Raw genomic sequence first — 16914 nt, 5'->3', positions numbered from 1 at the left:
TATATATATATATATATATATATATATATATAGTTATGTTGTTTCACTTTGAACATGAAATATTTTTGCAGGCTAATTCTTTGCCTACATCTTTTCAAATGGCAATTATTGGTGAATCCTCATCAAATAATACCAATAATCAAATGGTTGATTATATGGTAAATTCACAATCTATACAACAACAACATAACCAGTGTTCATTAGGGTTTTTACCCTCGAATCCTTCTCTAGACAAGTTGAGCTTCGCGGATGTGATGCAATTCGCGGATTTTGGGCCTAAATTAGCCTTAAATCAAACCAAGGTATTGGAACAAGATGTTGGGATTGATGATCCTGTGTACTTCCTTAAGTTTCCCGTTTTAAACGAAAAAAAGAATGTACATGATAATGATAATGATGATGATGATGATCGAGAAGCCTTAATGGTATCACAAAAAGAAAGTGGTGGAAAAGAAAAAGGAGAAAATAATAATAATATTGTTGAAAAAAATCAAGAAGGGAAGAGTAATAATAAGAGAAAGCGGCCAAGAATTAAGACAAGTGAGGAAGTTGAGAGCCAAAGAATGACACATATTGCTGTGGAGAGGAATAGAAGGAAGCAAATGAATGAACATCTTCGTGTATTGAGGTCTCTCATGCCTGGCTCCTATGTTCAAAGGGTATTATATCTCATCACATTCTTGAATTTTACAAGTTTTTTTTTTAGTGTCGAGTACTGTTGAACTATGTGACCGTCTCATCTTAAAGCTTAAATCGTCTTTTACTAATTAGTGATATATGTCTTTGTGGTAGTGACCCTTTATGTGATAGATCTGATTCTTTTTCAAGAGGCAAGCACGTGAAAATTCTTTTTACTATAGTGTGGTAGTTAGGATCGAACTCGTGATGTAGGTTAAATCATTAGAGAAAACACACTTTTGATAATTTATTTAGTGATATACGTCTTTGTGGTAACGACCCTTTACTTAACAGATCTGATTCTTTTTCACGAGTCAAGCACGTACATATTCTTCTTACTATTGTGTGGTAGTTATTAGGATCGAAATCAGAATATGCGTTTCATATACTCTTATTATATCATAATAAAGTGTGTGATCATCTCATCTGAATGATCAAATTTGTCAGACAAATCACACTTTTGATATAGTTAAGTTATGTAATGACTTATTGAAGTGTGTGAAGTCTAATGATCATCTCATATAAAAATTTAAGCTGTCAGTGATAGCTAACACACTTCTATTTACTTGATTATATTATGTATCTACTCTCAACATGATGTATATTTGACAATCTTGTAGGGAGATCAAGCATCTATAATTGGTGGAGCAATTGAATTTGTTAGAGAATTGGAACAACTCTTACAATGCCTTGAATCACAAAAAAGGAGGAGAATCTATGGAGATGCTACTCCAACAAGACCATTAGGAGATTCATCAACAACACCACCACCATCAATGCCAATTAATCAAAACCCTAATACTATAAATCCTCATCATCAATCACCAATACTATTTCCTCTTCCAAATGAGTATAATATTGAAGGTGAAATTCAAGAAGAAGTAGCTGAGAGTAAGTCTTGTTTGGCTGATGTTGAAGTGAAACTTTTAGGGTTTGATGCAATGATCAAGATTCTATCAAGAAGAAGACCAGGACAACTCATAAAGGCAATTGCTGCATTGGAAGATATGCAACTTAGTATTCTTCATACAAATATTACAACCATTGAACAAACTGTTCTCTACTCCTTCAATGTCAAGGTACTTATTATTAACACTCCATCTATTTCAATTTACGTGTCTTACTTTTTTTCAGTTTGTTCAAAAAAGTATGTCACTTTTTCTATATTTAATACTCTGTCTACGTCCCAATTTATGTGAAGTTGTTTGATTGGGCACGTAGTTTAAGAATGAAATGAAGAACATTTGAAACTTGTGGTCTGAAACAAGTCATAGACGATATTTATGTAGTTGTAAATCATATTCCGGGTAGTTTAAAGTCAAAGAATTACTAAATATAGAAAGTGTCGTTCTTTTTAGGACTGACTGAAACAGAGTCACATAAATTGGGACAGCGGGAGTAATTAACTCTTTAAATCTACTGTCCCCCCGACATGTTTAAAATGACAAAATTCAAAAGGCATTTTAATACATCATACATATCTTTAGTTTACGATCACAAGATTCAAAAGTCTTCCTTATTTTTTTAAGAAATTAAATTCGAGTCCAGTCAAACTAAGACACGTAAAATGAACAGAAGGAGTAACACCTTCTCACATGCTTACACAAATTTTTTTTCCTTATTGTTGCCTTATTTCTATTTTTATTTTGCAGATTTCTGGTGAAACTAGGTACACAGCTGATGATATAGCAAACTCAATCCAACATATATTCAGTTTCATTCATGCTGAAATAGCCCCATATGATATCAACTAGTTGAAGACCATTTAATTTTTCATTGTACTTTCTAGCTAGGTGGTGTGTTTTATATAGTTTGACTCTTCTTCTATATAGTGGTTAATTACAGATGCACGGATTCAAGATTTTAGCTTTAATTTATGTGTTTATATATATATTCAAAGTTATGATTTGTATTACTATTTAATACAATATATAATATTGATTGATTTTTACGTATAAATTTATGATTTGCATCCAAAATATTAAATTCATGAACTCGATACCTCAAAACTCCATCCACGCCTATAAGGGCAATTTTCACTCCATCAACTATTTTTTCTTTTGAGACCAAGTTTGATTATTTTCAAGAATCAAAGTTATTTATTTACTCAATATTAGACTCATGTGTTATAAATAGTGTCCACACTTTAGATGTTCAATTCTGAGAATGTAAGGGATATATATTGCAGGATGAGTTGACATCTCAAGTGTGGACACTATAACACAAGAGTGGCCAGCTATAGTGACATTGTCTCTTCTCACTTTCACGTTGAAAATCTCATATTGATCAGGCGTAAAATAATCTTTAACAAAGCCGATTTTGTATTTTCACAAAATTCAAACACGAAATATTTGATGACATTATCTCTCCTATGGTACTATGTATACGTATTTAATACTAATTGAATTTAGGGTTGTTCATGGTTATGGTTAAAAAATCAAACCGAACCAAAATCCGAACCAAATCGATTAAAAAAAACCGATATTTGGTTGGGTTTGGTTTTAAATTTTGAAAAATAGATATTATTTGATTTGGTTTTGGTTTTGGTTTTACTAAAAAAAAACCCGATAAATTAGACATATAAATTTTATAATTACTTATATATTATTCACAAATAAAAGATAAATATTTTATTAAATTTTAATTAACTTAAGTCTTTAACTATACAATTTTTTCAAGCCCAATTATAACAATCCTAAGTCCAAGTCCATTAAAATCAATTTTAGTCTTTACCTACCCTTTGTGTAATGATAACTCTAGTATTGCTTAATTGAACCGACAATAACTTTCATTTATGGATTGTTCATGTGTTAGATGTCAAACCGAATAAACCAGAAAAACTAAACCGACAATAACCAAATCGACGGTTATTTTTTTCGTTTGGTTTGATTTGGTTTTAGAAATTTAAAAAACCGACTAGATTGATTTGGTTTTAATTTTAATCAATAACCGATCCAAATCAAACTACGAACGCCCCTAATTGAATTGATGGATTACTGTATTTTTTTGGCAATTATATTATATGACTTAGGGAAGGTCAACGAGCCCCACTAACCCTACCTTATTTTCAGAGAGGGGGTTTGACTTGTCAGGACCAAATCTTGTGTGTATTTGGCTGACATTAGATAGTGATACTTTAACCATGCTTCTTTGTAGGTCCGTTGTCTTAACAAATTGTATATGAGGTCGTGATCTAATAGTCAATGAAAATGATTGAAAATAATGAGATTTTACGTTTAAATTTCAATAAAAACAAGAAAAACATATGATTTCTTATTTGCTCGAGCTATTTCAAATGGATATATAGGGTTAAGTAATATTGGTGGGTGGTAGCGACAATCGATATTTTGAAAAATTAGTTGAGGTGAATGACATTATGGTTAAAGGGCAATCTGGTGTACAACTAATTAAAACATCTTGTGTTCAACAAGGTTTGGGGAAGGGGTCGCATCTCTATTACATGTGTGCGATGTAAACGGTTTATTATAATGCTTGCATTAACGTTTTTTTGTTCAACTCAAACTCGTGATCTATAAATCACACAAGAATAACTTTATCATTCCTCACTTATTCAACTTGTGTTTCCTTTATGAATTTTATTTATGAAAATCATTTTTCTTTTTGGTCATTTCTGCATTTCTTTCATGCATGAAATGAAATGATCAATAGCACATGGGTTTGGCCAAGTGGGGTTTTTATTTTTGTACATTTTGTTTATTTTGGTAAATATATTTTAGAATTTAGATGCATGAATAAAAACTAGCTAGAAAATGTTTAAGCTAAAAAACAAAATAAATAAATAAACTTGACTAGAGTCTAGATGGTCCTTCATTATAAATTGTCGTATTGGTTATTGAAACAAACATGAATAATTTCAAAATAAAAAAATAAAAAATAGAGACCTGAAAATTGAGATGTCTACAAAGGTCAACTAGACAAGAACTGGTCTTGCCACTAACAACACATGCATTTTATTTTTATTTTAATATAAAATATAATTAAATAATTGAGGTGTCTATTTACGTAATATAATTTTCCGATGAAGGAAAAATCAATTGACCCCTATTCACCATACATAGCTCCGCGTAGATTTTAGGTCTACCTCATTCATTTTTATTTAACACATTTTACATGATAGTGTCACCTATACTTTTATACACCACTGTTGTCTGTTATAACTTACTTTTTTGTTTGATCTTTATATATGTAGTTTCTTAATTATTACATTAAGTACTCATGTAATTAACATTCTTCCTCTACACTATTACAGTCATATTCTTAATTAGTTTAAACTTTAAAACTATAGTCTAGATAAACGATAAACTGTAATCAAACTTAAGCTAAAATTTTGACTCAAACTAATGTGAAAAATGAGTAAGTTCATTAATTTGTTATGGTTCATGGTAATTTGAAAACCAACTAATGTTTCGTAACGGACTTGTATTATAATAAAATAAACAACAATAATATATTTAGTGTAGCTTTACAAATTGTGGTTTGAAAAGAGTAGAGTATACACATAATTTTCGATAGACCCTCAACTTAAGAAAAAATAGTTCAAAGCACTCTAAAAATTATAACGAAAGAAAGTAGAAAAAATAACGTATATAGTGTATATATTATGTTGATTCTTTATATATTGTTAAACATGTTAAGGCTATCTGAGATTGGATTGTGGATACAAGAGGTAGGCCCAATTAGGACTTAACTGGATATGGGCTTGGAAAGACTAGATTGAGTGGTCTCAAATCTTTTGAAACTTAGCCCACGTCTATTTTTGTAAAGATTTAAGATGTATGAATTTGAATACGCAACTGAATAATAAAATGTATATTAAGATATGAAAACTAAACAATTAAAAAAAAATCAATATCTGAATAGATAAACATATCTTTATAGTTCAAAATTAATAAATACCAAATTTAAATAAGATACTACTACTAATAATAATAATCTAATACTATATCAACAAGATCAATGTTGGAATGCCATTTTAGATAAAATTGGATAGAGTTAATAAAGGAAAGACCGAAAAGTTAAAGTCATATATAGACCAAAAGTATAATATCAACGCATATATAAATCAATAGTATAACATCGAGGGAATTTAAAGAATGACAGTCATAATATAAGGTCTACCAAAAGTAACTTCTCTATCTTTACGAGGTGGGGTTAAGGACGTCTACGTACACTTAATACTCTTCATACCCCATCTATGACATCACACTGGAGTGTTGGGGGTAAATATGACCAAAGCAAAAATGAACCTTTTCTTATTGAAGTGGCTAAGTTTTAAATACTTGTTAAAGGTTGTAGTTATCTCTACTAGGCCCAAACAAAAACAAAAAGCCCAAAAACACTTTACTATCAACAAATTAGCCCATTAAGATCCCCTTCTCAATATAACGAAACCCTAATCTCACTTCCTCAAAAACCCTAGCCTCTACCTCCATTTTTCTTCCTTCTTCACAGGTAAGCAAGAGAGAAAAGCAAAAATGGTGTCCGGTTCAGGAATCTCCGCAAGGAGGATAGTGGTTGATGCTCGTCACCATATGCTTGGTAGGCTCTCATCAATTTTGGCTAAGGAATTGCTTAATGGACAGAGAGTTGTTGTTGTTAGGTGTGAAGAGATTTGTCTTTCTGGTGGACTTGTTCGTCAGAAAATGAAGTATCTTAGGTTCCTTCGCAAGAGGATGAATACTAAGCCTTCTCATGGACCTATTCACTTCCGTGCTCCGTCGAAGATCCTCTGGAGGACCATCCGTGGGTTAGTTTGTTTACATTTTTGAGGTTCAATTGATGATTTTGCTTGGAAAATGCTTGGTTTTGATGAAAGTAGATTTATTTTGTGATTTGTAGATTCAGTGATACCTGTTTATAGATATTTCTAGATTCGATGATATATATTTACTTCAGGAAACAACAATTTAATAAATAGGGGAATGTGAGCTGAGAGTCTATCGGAAACCGTCATTCTACCTCCCATGGTAGGGGTAGGAGTAAGGTCTGTGTATCACTATACTTATCCAGACTCTGCTTGTGGGATTACAGTGTGCATATTGTTGTTTGTAATTAGTCTGGTAACAGTTTCTGTGAGTAGGTATTCTAGACAGAATGTGTTCATATATGCCTTTGTATCCGGGGAGGGATGAAGTGATAAAACTTGGAGACATGATAAATGGTAGTGTAAAGCCAAAGGTTAAATATACTTGTAGTTGGAGATTCATTGGAAAAACGAGTTTCAGTGATGATTTTGTTTGAAAAAGTGCTTGTTTAACCGAAGGTAGATTGAGTAATAACTGTTTATGGATATTTGTTATTCTATAGTACTGAGATATATACATATGTGTATATACACTTCATGAAATAAACATGGGATTTAGTTAGTCTGATAACAATGTTCTATAAACAGTATAGGGATATCCCTAATGCCAAACCCCTGATTGCAATTCGAACAATACTCTATAGCTTGGAAACACTATAAACTATATTGAAAAGTAAACAGCTCTATATAGTGGTAGTTTGGTGTTCATTGGAGAGTGGAGTAATGTTATTTTTTGGGTAGGCTATACTTTTTGCAGATTCTTCTTACTTGATGTAGAGTATGTTGTGGTATAGTGTCCACTTAAATGCCATTTTACTGAGTTTGTTGGAACCTAGTCATCTGCAAGGAAGAATTTTTAAGACTGTGATGTAGGCTTTTCATTTAAGCATGCATGTCAATGAAGGATGCACTGATGGTTTAAGTTCTTATACTATCCTATTCATGGTTGATTGATTTATTGGATAGTTATGTCAAATTTTGCTCTTTGGTGTGTCTGATCAGTTCTAATTTTTTTTCTTAGGATGATTCCCCACAAAACTAAGCGTGGAGCAGCTGCTCTTGCCCGCTTGAAGGTTTACGAGGGTGTTCCACCTCCATATGACAAAATCAAGAGGATGGTCATCCCTGATGCTCTCAAGTAAGTTGCAAGGCTGTTCAGGTGCTTACTTTATTTTAGTACCAATGTTGTTTACACTGACATGTTTCCCTGTTTTCGTATTTAGGGTGTTGAGACTCCAAGCAGGACATAAATACTGTCTCTTGGGTAAGCTTTCATCAGAGGTTGGATGGAACCATTATGACACTATCAAGGTGAATTTCTTGCTTTCTCCTTTCTGTTTGATCACCAATCTTGATTGTTTTGATTAGTGAAAGTATCCAAGCAGAATAACCTGTCTTGTGCATAGACTGTTGTGCCTCATTTGACTCATCTTTCTCCATGTTGTTGCGAATTAGATGGTTGCACGTTTCTCTTTGCCAATTTCACAGTGTCTTGCTTACCTAGTTACAATGTTACTTTGCTAATTCAAATTTGTTTTTTTCCGGCTTCTGTGTTTCTGAGATCTTTAGCGTGAAATTTGGATGGTTGCTTACTTTGCTCTTGAAATATGGTTATTATAGGAGCTTGAGAACAAGAGAAAGGAGAGAGCCCAGGTAGCATACGAGAGGAGAAAGCAGTTGGCCAAACTCAGGGTTAAGGCCGAGAAGGCTGCTGAGGAGAAGCTCGGTCCTCAACTTGCAGTTATTGAACCTATCAAGTATTAGAGTGTAAACGTAGTTTTTTTATCGAAGGTGAAATTTTGCTTGAGATTGAGATTTCAACTTAATCTGTCTTTTAAAGATGCTACCTGTACTGCATGGTTCAGTTTTTGCTTCTAGTAATATTTGAGCAGACTACATTGTTTAACTATCTTTCGAAGTTATTTATTTTATGGTTTTATTTAGATGGCTTTGTCTCTGCTCCTTGTTAGTTTGCATTCTTATCTGGGTTTAGCAATAAACTTCTGTTTGTGATACTAACACAGCTGTGTATCATCGAGAAACTTAAATGTGCTTCTCTTAGGCTAGCCAGTTTCTCCATAATTTTATTTGTGAAACTTATTATAGCAGGGTACGAATTTAAGTAATATTTTGTTTGAGTTTTCATTTATTCTATCTGTGAAATTGGTTTCATCCTTGCTAAAATTGAAAACTGTATATAATGCTGTGTGTCTGAAATTTCATGCCATTATTATCTTATTTCTTCAATTTGATTTCTACTGTTGATACTTTTGTTATCTTTTACTATTTTTGCTGCCAGTATTTCAAACCAGTTTTGAAGAATGATTTTTTGTCAGTCGAGGGTCTACTGTAAATAACCTCTTTACTCTCAGAAAGGCACTCCAACCTCTCCGGACTCCATGAGACCACTTCGGTATCATGTATGCAGGGTGACTAGAGTGATATTTGTACTCGGTGCTTTCGTTTTTGCATCTTGAGTAATGTGAATGTTGTGGTGATTTCTTAGGCTGTGGCCTTTGATTTTTGTATGGTGTACGCCCTTGGGACATTTGAAATAGTTCTAAACTTGTGATTTATAATAAGTTATAAATTATCGAGCTTTGCGTAAATAGACTGAAAACTATTCTTATTTTAAAGATAATTTGAAAATCCTCGTTGACAAATAAGACTAATGTAGGACAATTTATTTTGACATGTCATATTCCTACCCAGTAGGGGAATACATCCAAAATAAGACATTTTTTATTGGTTTTGGTTATATTAACCGTTCGATCTTTTTAGTTTTGGTTAGTAATAGTTCGATCTTTTATTTAATCAATAAGAAAAATGTTATAAAGCAAATATATCATTTCTCCAATAAATTTGATGCGATAAGATGATTGTTATTTTACAGAACACTTGAAAAGAACTATATAAGTGCAATACAGAGAAATTAAGAGGCATAAAGTTCTTACTTTAGATTTGGACATTTTGAATAGTGTGAATTGAACGTTAAAGGACAAAAGCAGAGATAAATATTTAATGTTTATGTATGGATAAAATACCGCCTTAATGGGTTACCAATTTATCCATAACCCAATATTAAAAAACTAAAATCGATAATCCGATAATTATTTTTTACAAAACCATTGAAAATCTATAAACCAGTGCCGATAATTCTACATTTGATCAGTAGTATGCCAATAAGTATTAAGCAATGATTATTTAAGTATAAAGATAAATTAGAAAAAAAATAGTTAATTCTCTCTTAATTTGTTTATATAAATAAATAAAAGAGAAAAAATATTTTTAATATATTGAATATGTCAAAAAAAATAAAAAATAAAAAATAGAAGTGGATGATATCACATATTTTAATGGAAAGTGAACAAAAATTAAGGAAAATGATTAAAAAACATAGTGTTATATCATAGTGAAGGAGGTTCATCTCGTGAATTTTTATATCATTGTTCACGTTCACACTTTTCTGAATAATTGCAGATTCTATGCCTTTAAAGTTTGCTATCTTTTATTTATTAAAATTAAAAATAAACTACCCATATTAAAAATCCGCTTTCTAATTTTTACCAAGGAAGTTTGCTTTCTTTTATTTATTAAAATTAAAAATAAACTACCCATATTAAAAATCCGCTTTCTAATTTTTACCAAGGAAGTTTGCTTTCTTTTATTTATTAAAATTAAAAATAAACTACCCATATTAAAAATCCGCTTTCTAATTTTTACCAAGGAAGTTTGCTTTCTTTTATTTATTAAAATTAAAAATAAACTACCCATATTAAAAATCCGCTTTCTAATTTTTACCAAGGAAGTTTGCTTTCTTTTATTTATTAAAATTAAAAATAAACTACCCATATTAAAAATCCGCTTTCTAATTTTTACCAAGGAAGTTTGCTTTCTTTTATTTATTAAAATTAAAAATAAACTACCCATATTAAAAATCCGCTTTCTAATTTTTACCAAGGAAGTTTGCTTTCTTTTATTTATTAAAATTAAAAATAAACTACCCATATTAAAAATCCGCTTTCTAATTTTTACCAAGGAAGTTTGCTTTCTTTTATTTATTAAAATTAAAAATAAACTACCCATATTAAAAATCCGCTTTCTAATTTTTACCAAGGAAGTTTGCTTTCTTTTATTTATTAAAATTAAAAATAAACTACCCATATTAAAAATCCACTTTCCAATTTATACAAAGGAAAATAATTATTTTTCAAAATTTGCTATTGACCTCACCCATTCACCTTCCATTTCAGACTGCAATTTATTTAAATTTTAATAGAATTGACTAAAATCAATTTAGGGAAACAAAATCTTCCTCAAAATATTTTCTTTGTAGAAATTTAAAAATAATACTCCATCTGTCCCACTTTATATGAATTATTTTCATTTTTATCATCCAAAAAAATATGACACATTGCTATATTGATAAATAATAACAATTTAATTTCAAAATATTTATTTAATCTTTAACGAATTAATTTCTAGTCACATAAATATCAATGACTTATTTCAGACTATAATTTCAAGTCTTTTTTTTCTTAAACGTGTCAAGTCAAACTAAATTGAGATGGAGGGAATACTACTTAAAAATAGTCAAACTAAAGTAGTAAATTACTTAATTAACATTTTAGACCAGATTTAGCAAATCATTTAAATGATTTTCCCGTGAATAAATTTCTTTATTAGACTCATACTTTCCATCTTCAATTTATTTCAAGAAAAAAACATTAAACATCTCCTTATATAGAGTTGAAATATCCAAGTAGGTCTTTTTTTATTTATTCTTCATTTTTGTTTTATAAAAAAAATAATATTTTTCTTGTGAAAATGGTTTCTTTTCAATGTTTATTTTTCTATACAATTCTTTTTCTATTTTTCTTCAATGGATTTTCTGAACAAGAAAATTCAAGAATTCATAGAGTTTATCATAGGAGAAAACAAATAATACCAACAATTTATGTTGATCAATCTGGCCATGGAAATTATTCAACTATTCAATCAGCAATTGATTCTGTTTCTCCATATAACCAAGATTGGATATGTATATACATTAAAGCTGGAACATATAGGTATTCATCTGTAGTTTTCTTTGTTTCGATTATCGTACTATTTGTTGTTACTGCTAATCTGCTATTATTTTTTATATGGTTTCTTTATCACAAGATTTCCTTATCTTACTAATTTGGATATGATTTATCTGAGCTGAGGGTTTATTGAAAAAACAACCTATCTACCTTCACAAGAGAGGTGTGAGGCTGCGATATACCACAATTTTTAGATCCCACTTATAAGATTACACGAGTATGTTAATATATTGGTATAAGAAACATTTTTCTCATTTGATTTTAGTCATGTCAGTACAATTTTTCAGAGGCGGAGCTTGGTGGGGGTTCGTGGGTTCGGACGAATCTAGTAGCTCTTTTTCGTAGATTCTATATTTATATCAGAAAATTAAATAAATATATATGTATATTAACTTGTGAACCCCTAACAAAATTGTTTGACTACTCAATGGCATAAGGGAGATGTTGTAAAAATGTTTTCCACACTAGAATTGTGGGTTCAAACCCTACTACCCCAAACTCCTAATCATAGCTTGCCTCTACTTTATGCCCTATTGTTAGATAGTTATACGTATATAGAAAATGTATATAACTAGTAGTATTAGAAAAGTTGTGTTTTAATAATATTAGATTGAGATGGACTTAAAGGAACCATATATATGAACAATGTAAGAATCATATCGTCGATGTCAAAGTATTTACGCTAAGAAGGTTCAACATCTACACAATACATATGCATAGTGTGATTTTTATCGTGACCCATGATTGTTGTTATAGACTCCTATTATTTTATATATCATTAGAAAATGTAAAGTTTTTCTAATTACCCTAGCTAGAGAAAAGTCTTTTTTATTGAGATAGGGGTCAAAATTAATAATACATGTGAGCTTTATATAATCAATCTTAACTTATCTGGTTTGATTAACAACCATTATTGTTATCCTACGTATTATACCACCTTCGACTAATTGAAATTATGCAAGATTCTTATAATCGATCTCAACTTATTTGACTTTGACGAACCAACTATATTATTGTTATGGTATCATACCACCTTTGACTAATTGGAGTTGAAATTTTATGCAGGGAACAAGTGAAAATTCCTATAGAAAAACCATATATCTATCTCAAAGGAGAAGGAAAAAGAAAAACAAATGTTACATGGAATGGCCATCAGTCTATTAATACTGATGCTACTTTCATCTCTGAAGCTGATTATACACTTGTCAAAAGCATAACTTTTATAGTAAGACCCCCCACCCCCCTAAAAAAAAAAGTGAATTTATGATTGAATTAATTAGAAATTGACTTTTCAGAAATGTTTTCGATGAAACTACTGTTTTTTTCAGTAGTGGTTATAATTTTTTTTTTTTTTTTTATAAGCATGGTGTTCAGGTTAGCTTGCACACACACTTTGATTAATTCCATGGGATACCTCTCACCTCGATAATCGTGATGTTTGGGTCAACTTGCACATATATCGATTAATTCCCTAGGATACTTGCAACCTCCCACCAGCAACAAGGACTAGATAGATAGAAAAAATTGCCTAGTGTTTTTATCTCATATGAGATTTGAACATGAGACATCATAGTTCTCGATTCACTTCATTAACCACTTTCTTTTTATAAAATTTATCAACTTGTATGCATCTCGATTAATTCCTAGATAGATAAAAAAAATCACCTAGTGTTTTTATCTCATTTGAGATTTGAACCTGAGGTATCATGGTTCTCGATTCACTTCATTAACCACTTTTTATTTTTTGATTAACTTTATGTTTGTTATTTTTATTCAGAATTCTTATAACATTCCTCCAAAAGGCAGCAATGTTGTGATTCAAGCAGTGGCAGCAATGATTTCTGGAGATAAATCAACATTTTATAGATGTGGATTTATTGGAGTGCAAGATACATTGTGGGATGAACAAGGAAGACATTATTTCAAACTTTGCACTATTGTTGGAGCTATTGATTTCATCTTTGGTAATGGCCAATCTATTTATGAGGTAAAATTGTTTGCATTATATTTTGTTTTATTGGTTATTAATTAGGGAAAATTAGATGGTTAAGCAAACATATGCTAGTTAATTAGTCATTATAGTTGTAGTTTTAGTTAATTACCACTCGCAACCAACATTCAGTGATAATTAGGTAGGCTGAGATTTCGAGTTTGTATAATTCACACGTTTGTATCATTCAAAATTCGTATAATATAATATGTATAACTTTTGTATAATATAGTTATTTGTATATCGGTTTAAAGTTCAGAAGTTTGTGTTTGTATAAATTTGTTATTTCGAGTTTATACAAAAATAGCTCAACTATACAAACGTACCCGCAAATTATATAAACTCACCCGCGAATTATACAAACAAGACAACTCAAACTGTAGCTACAACCCGTAAATATGCAAACTATAGCTATGGAGCATAATTAACTTTATTATAGTGGCTATTTGCGAAAAATTCCCTAATACTAGACATGTTTGTAGTATGGTTATGTAATTTAACTTGCCATAAAGTTTGTCTCCGTGCCTATTTGACCATGGATAGTTTTCACTTTTTTTTCTTGAAAAATTGTTTAGATATAGAATTTTTATAATTTTTTGGAATTTCACTTGAATTCGAATAACTCCGAAAAGTTGTTTTTACACTATTGTGTTTAATGTATGTACATGGGTTTTGAATTTTAAATTTATGGATGTACAAGCTATTGTGTATATGAATGTATATCATAGGTATAGTGTAATGTATACACAATATAAATACTTTATTAACTAGATGTAAGATGATTAATGATTCAGACCTATAATTATCACTAGTTTTTCTTTTACCCTTCCCTAAGAGTTCTCATCCCTTTTGTTTTCTTGATGACTCGAACCTATAACATCACAGTTAGATGTGAAGGTTATTTACCATCCGAGCAACCTCTTTTATCGACCTAGTTTTTTGTTTGTTTGATATATGCAGAGATGTGCCTTAGTAGTAAATGCAGGAAGATTAAATGGACCAGGATTTATTACAGCACAAGGAAGAACAAGTCAACATGATCAAAGTGGATTTGTTTTCAAAAATTGTGAAGTTTTTGGAACTGGATTTACTTATTTAGGGAGGCCATGGAGGGACTATGCTAGGGTTCTTTTCTACGATTGTTCAATGTCAAACGTCGTCGTTTCGCCCGGTTGGTATGCTTGGAATTCAAGTGGACGAGAGTAAGTTCCGATCCCTTCATATATATTTAAGTTATATACATTGATAGAAAATATTTTTTTACGTTACTCGTAAATTGTATTTTTCGTTTAGTGATCATCCGATGCTTGGAATTGATTCGATTCCATATTCAGAATTCACTAGTCTTATTTGTATATTAGAAGCATGATATAGAGGGTTTTAGCATGGTAAAAATTTCATAAATAGCTAATTATTTGCCATTTAAATTGATTTTCATGAAATTTTAAAATTCATTGAATTTCACTCGTAGAATTTAAAATTATATGAATCTGGCTATTTTTCAAAAAATAAGATAAGAAAATATCTAATAGACACTTTTTCTACCGTTTAATGCTTCCTATTAGAGATGACTCATATTTTGGGATAAATTACGAGACCTCTAGATAAATGTAAAAGAGTCTTTATCATTCTATTACATCCTTTAATTTGGTGGTAGGGTTAGTTGATATTTAATTTTATCATGTTATTAATTTTTAGAAATTTGCATATAATTAGTTTTGAAATGACAAAATTATATAAATCTTTTTTTTTGCATTATATATATAGAACTTAGGATGTATTTGGTACGGAGAAAAACTCTTTTTAGAAAATATTTTTCAATTTGATCACAAAATAAGTCTAATGTGATCTGCCCCTTGTCAAATCTGGCATAGCGAAAATTTAGTGCATTCAACTGTTTTTTTTCTTTTAGCTTTCTTATTGATAATTTCTTTAAAATATAAATTCATTATCATCATCATCATGATTATAACCATTTTTTTAATTACTTATTTATGATATAGGAATCAATTGACATTTTCAGAGGAAAATTGCAATGGAATTGGATCAAACACTACACAAAGAGTGCCATGGGCAACCAAGTTGAGCCAACAAGAGTTGCAACAATTAACAAGCCTATCATTTATTGATAATGAGGGTTGGATTATGAAGCAACCCCTCAAAGTACTTTAGATAATTAATTAATTAGATTATTTATGGCACTTAATTAATTAGTTTTTTGTATTTCTAGATGAACGAGAGATACACGCTCAAGAATGTAACAAAAACTATTGGTAGAGATTTTGAACTCTTAATTAGCCCATGTTGGATTTTAAATGTTATTTTTTCTTCTTTTTTACTTGTAATAATAAATATTAGAAGTATATTCCTATTTTTGTGGAATATATGTTCATTGTTTCAATTTTATAGTCTTTTTGAACTTCTCATTGTCATTGGTTAAGGTTATTAGCCACTAGAAAATATAAACAACAACATAATATTCGGTGTAATTCTATAAGTGTAATTTTAGGTGAAGAGAGTAAACTGTACACTACCTTTTGAAGATTATTTTCGGTAGACTCTCGATCTTGACTCAAGTAACACATATCAAAATAAAATATGAAAAGAAGTTAGGTTAAAAACATAAGAGAAGAGAACAATAGAAATAACAAATACTACATAATATTAATAATGAAAATTATATAATGTTCGACTATCTACTAATCCTTTACCCTAATTCTTGACCTCCATATTCTCTGATCCTATCTAGGATCAAGATCATGTCCTCGAGAAGCTATAAAATTACCCACAAGGAAAGAAAAGAAAATTTGCTTAACTTATTATTATTATTAGGAAAATTATTATTATTTTTATTATTTTAGTGATACCTCTTCTTATAGTAGCAAACAAATATTAGTAAACCTAAATCGTCTAGGAAAACAAGAAACGAATTCTATATATTCGGAGGAGAACGACTTTTCATAGGACTAAATACTTATACACTAATTTGTCATTATTCAGATTATACAATAGAAGACTGCGGAATAATTTTTCTTAAGCATTCTTTGGATTTTTGTTTAGCGTCAAGAGGTATGTATTAATTTTAATTTAATTTTTTTTAGTTATTCAGACCTTATTTATAAAATTATTCAGTCGAGAACTCTTCAACTATATACTAAATAACCATAATTATTTATTTTGTTCAATAAATGAATTTAGCATTAACAATAAAAAAAAACTTTAAATGAAAAGTGTACACAATTTAATCACAAATGTATTTATTAGTTTTATATAACACACAACACAAGTACATTCTTTTATTTATTCAAATTTTAGTATAATGAGGTGTTCATAGATTT

The 16914-nt window shown here is 30.1% G+C and overlaps 3 protein-coding genes across 3 annotated transcripts in view; all 3 read left to right on the top strand.

The window, feature by feature from the left end:
* Positions 1-2527, top strand: part of LOC102586799 (transcription factor FAMA-like) — a 3926-nt gene extending 1399 nt beyond the window's left edge. Inside the window, exons 3-5 of the mRNA XM_006365420.2 lie at positions 72-659; positions 1299-1757; positions 2331-2527. Coding sequence (XP_006365482.1) covers positions 72-659; positions 1299-1757; positions 2331-2432 — 1149 coding nt within the window. The 3' untranslated portion in view covers positions 2433-2527. The remainder of the gene's footprint in view (positions 1-71; positions 660-1298; positions 1758-2330) is intronic.
* A 3606-nt stretch (positions 2528-6133) lies between these two features.
* Positions 6134-8445, top strand: LOC102584826 (60S ribosomal protein L13a-4-like). The gene is given in 4 exon segments (NM_001288547.1): positions 6134-6445; positions 7524-7640; positions 7726-7813; positions 8123-8445. Coding segments are annotated over 4 exon segments (621 nt in total). The 5' UTR covers positions 6134-6173; the 3' UTR covers positions 8267-8445.
* Positions 8343-15748, top strand: LOC102586467 (probable pectinesterase 29). Its single transcript, XM_006365419.1, has 6 exons — positions 8343-8379; positions 11403-11571; positions 12652-12811; positions 13364-13573; positions 14537-14778; positions 15580-15748. The coding sequence occupies exons 1-6, from the start codon at positions 8343-8345 to the stop codon at positions 15746-15748; spliced, it is 987 nt and encodes a 328-aa protein (XP_006365481.1).
* Positions 15749-16914: the final 1166 nt, after the last annotated feature.

This window comes from Solanum tuberosum, unplaced genomic scaffold, assembly GCF_000226075.1.
Source record: "Solanum tuberosum cultivar DM 1-3 516 R44 unplaced genomic scaffold, SolTub_3.0 scf00512, whole genome shotgun sequence".
Taxonomy (NCBI): Eukaryota; Viridiplantae; Streptophyta; class Magnoliopsida; order Solanales; family Solanaceae; genus Solanum; species Solanum tuberosum.
This window is presented reverse-complemented; position numbering and strand designations above follow the sequence as displayed.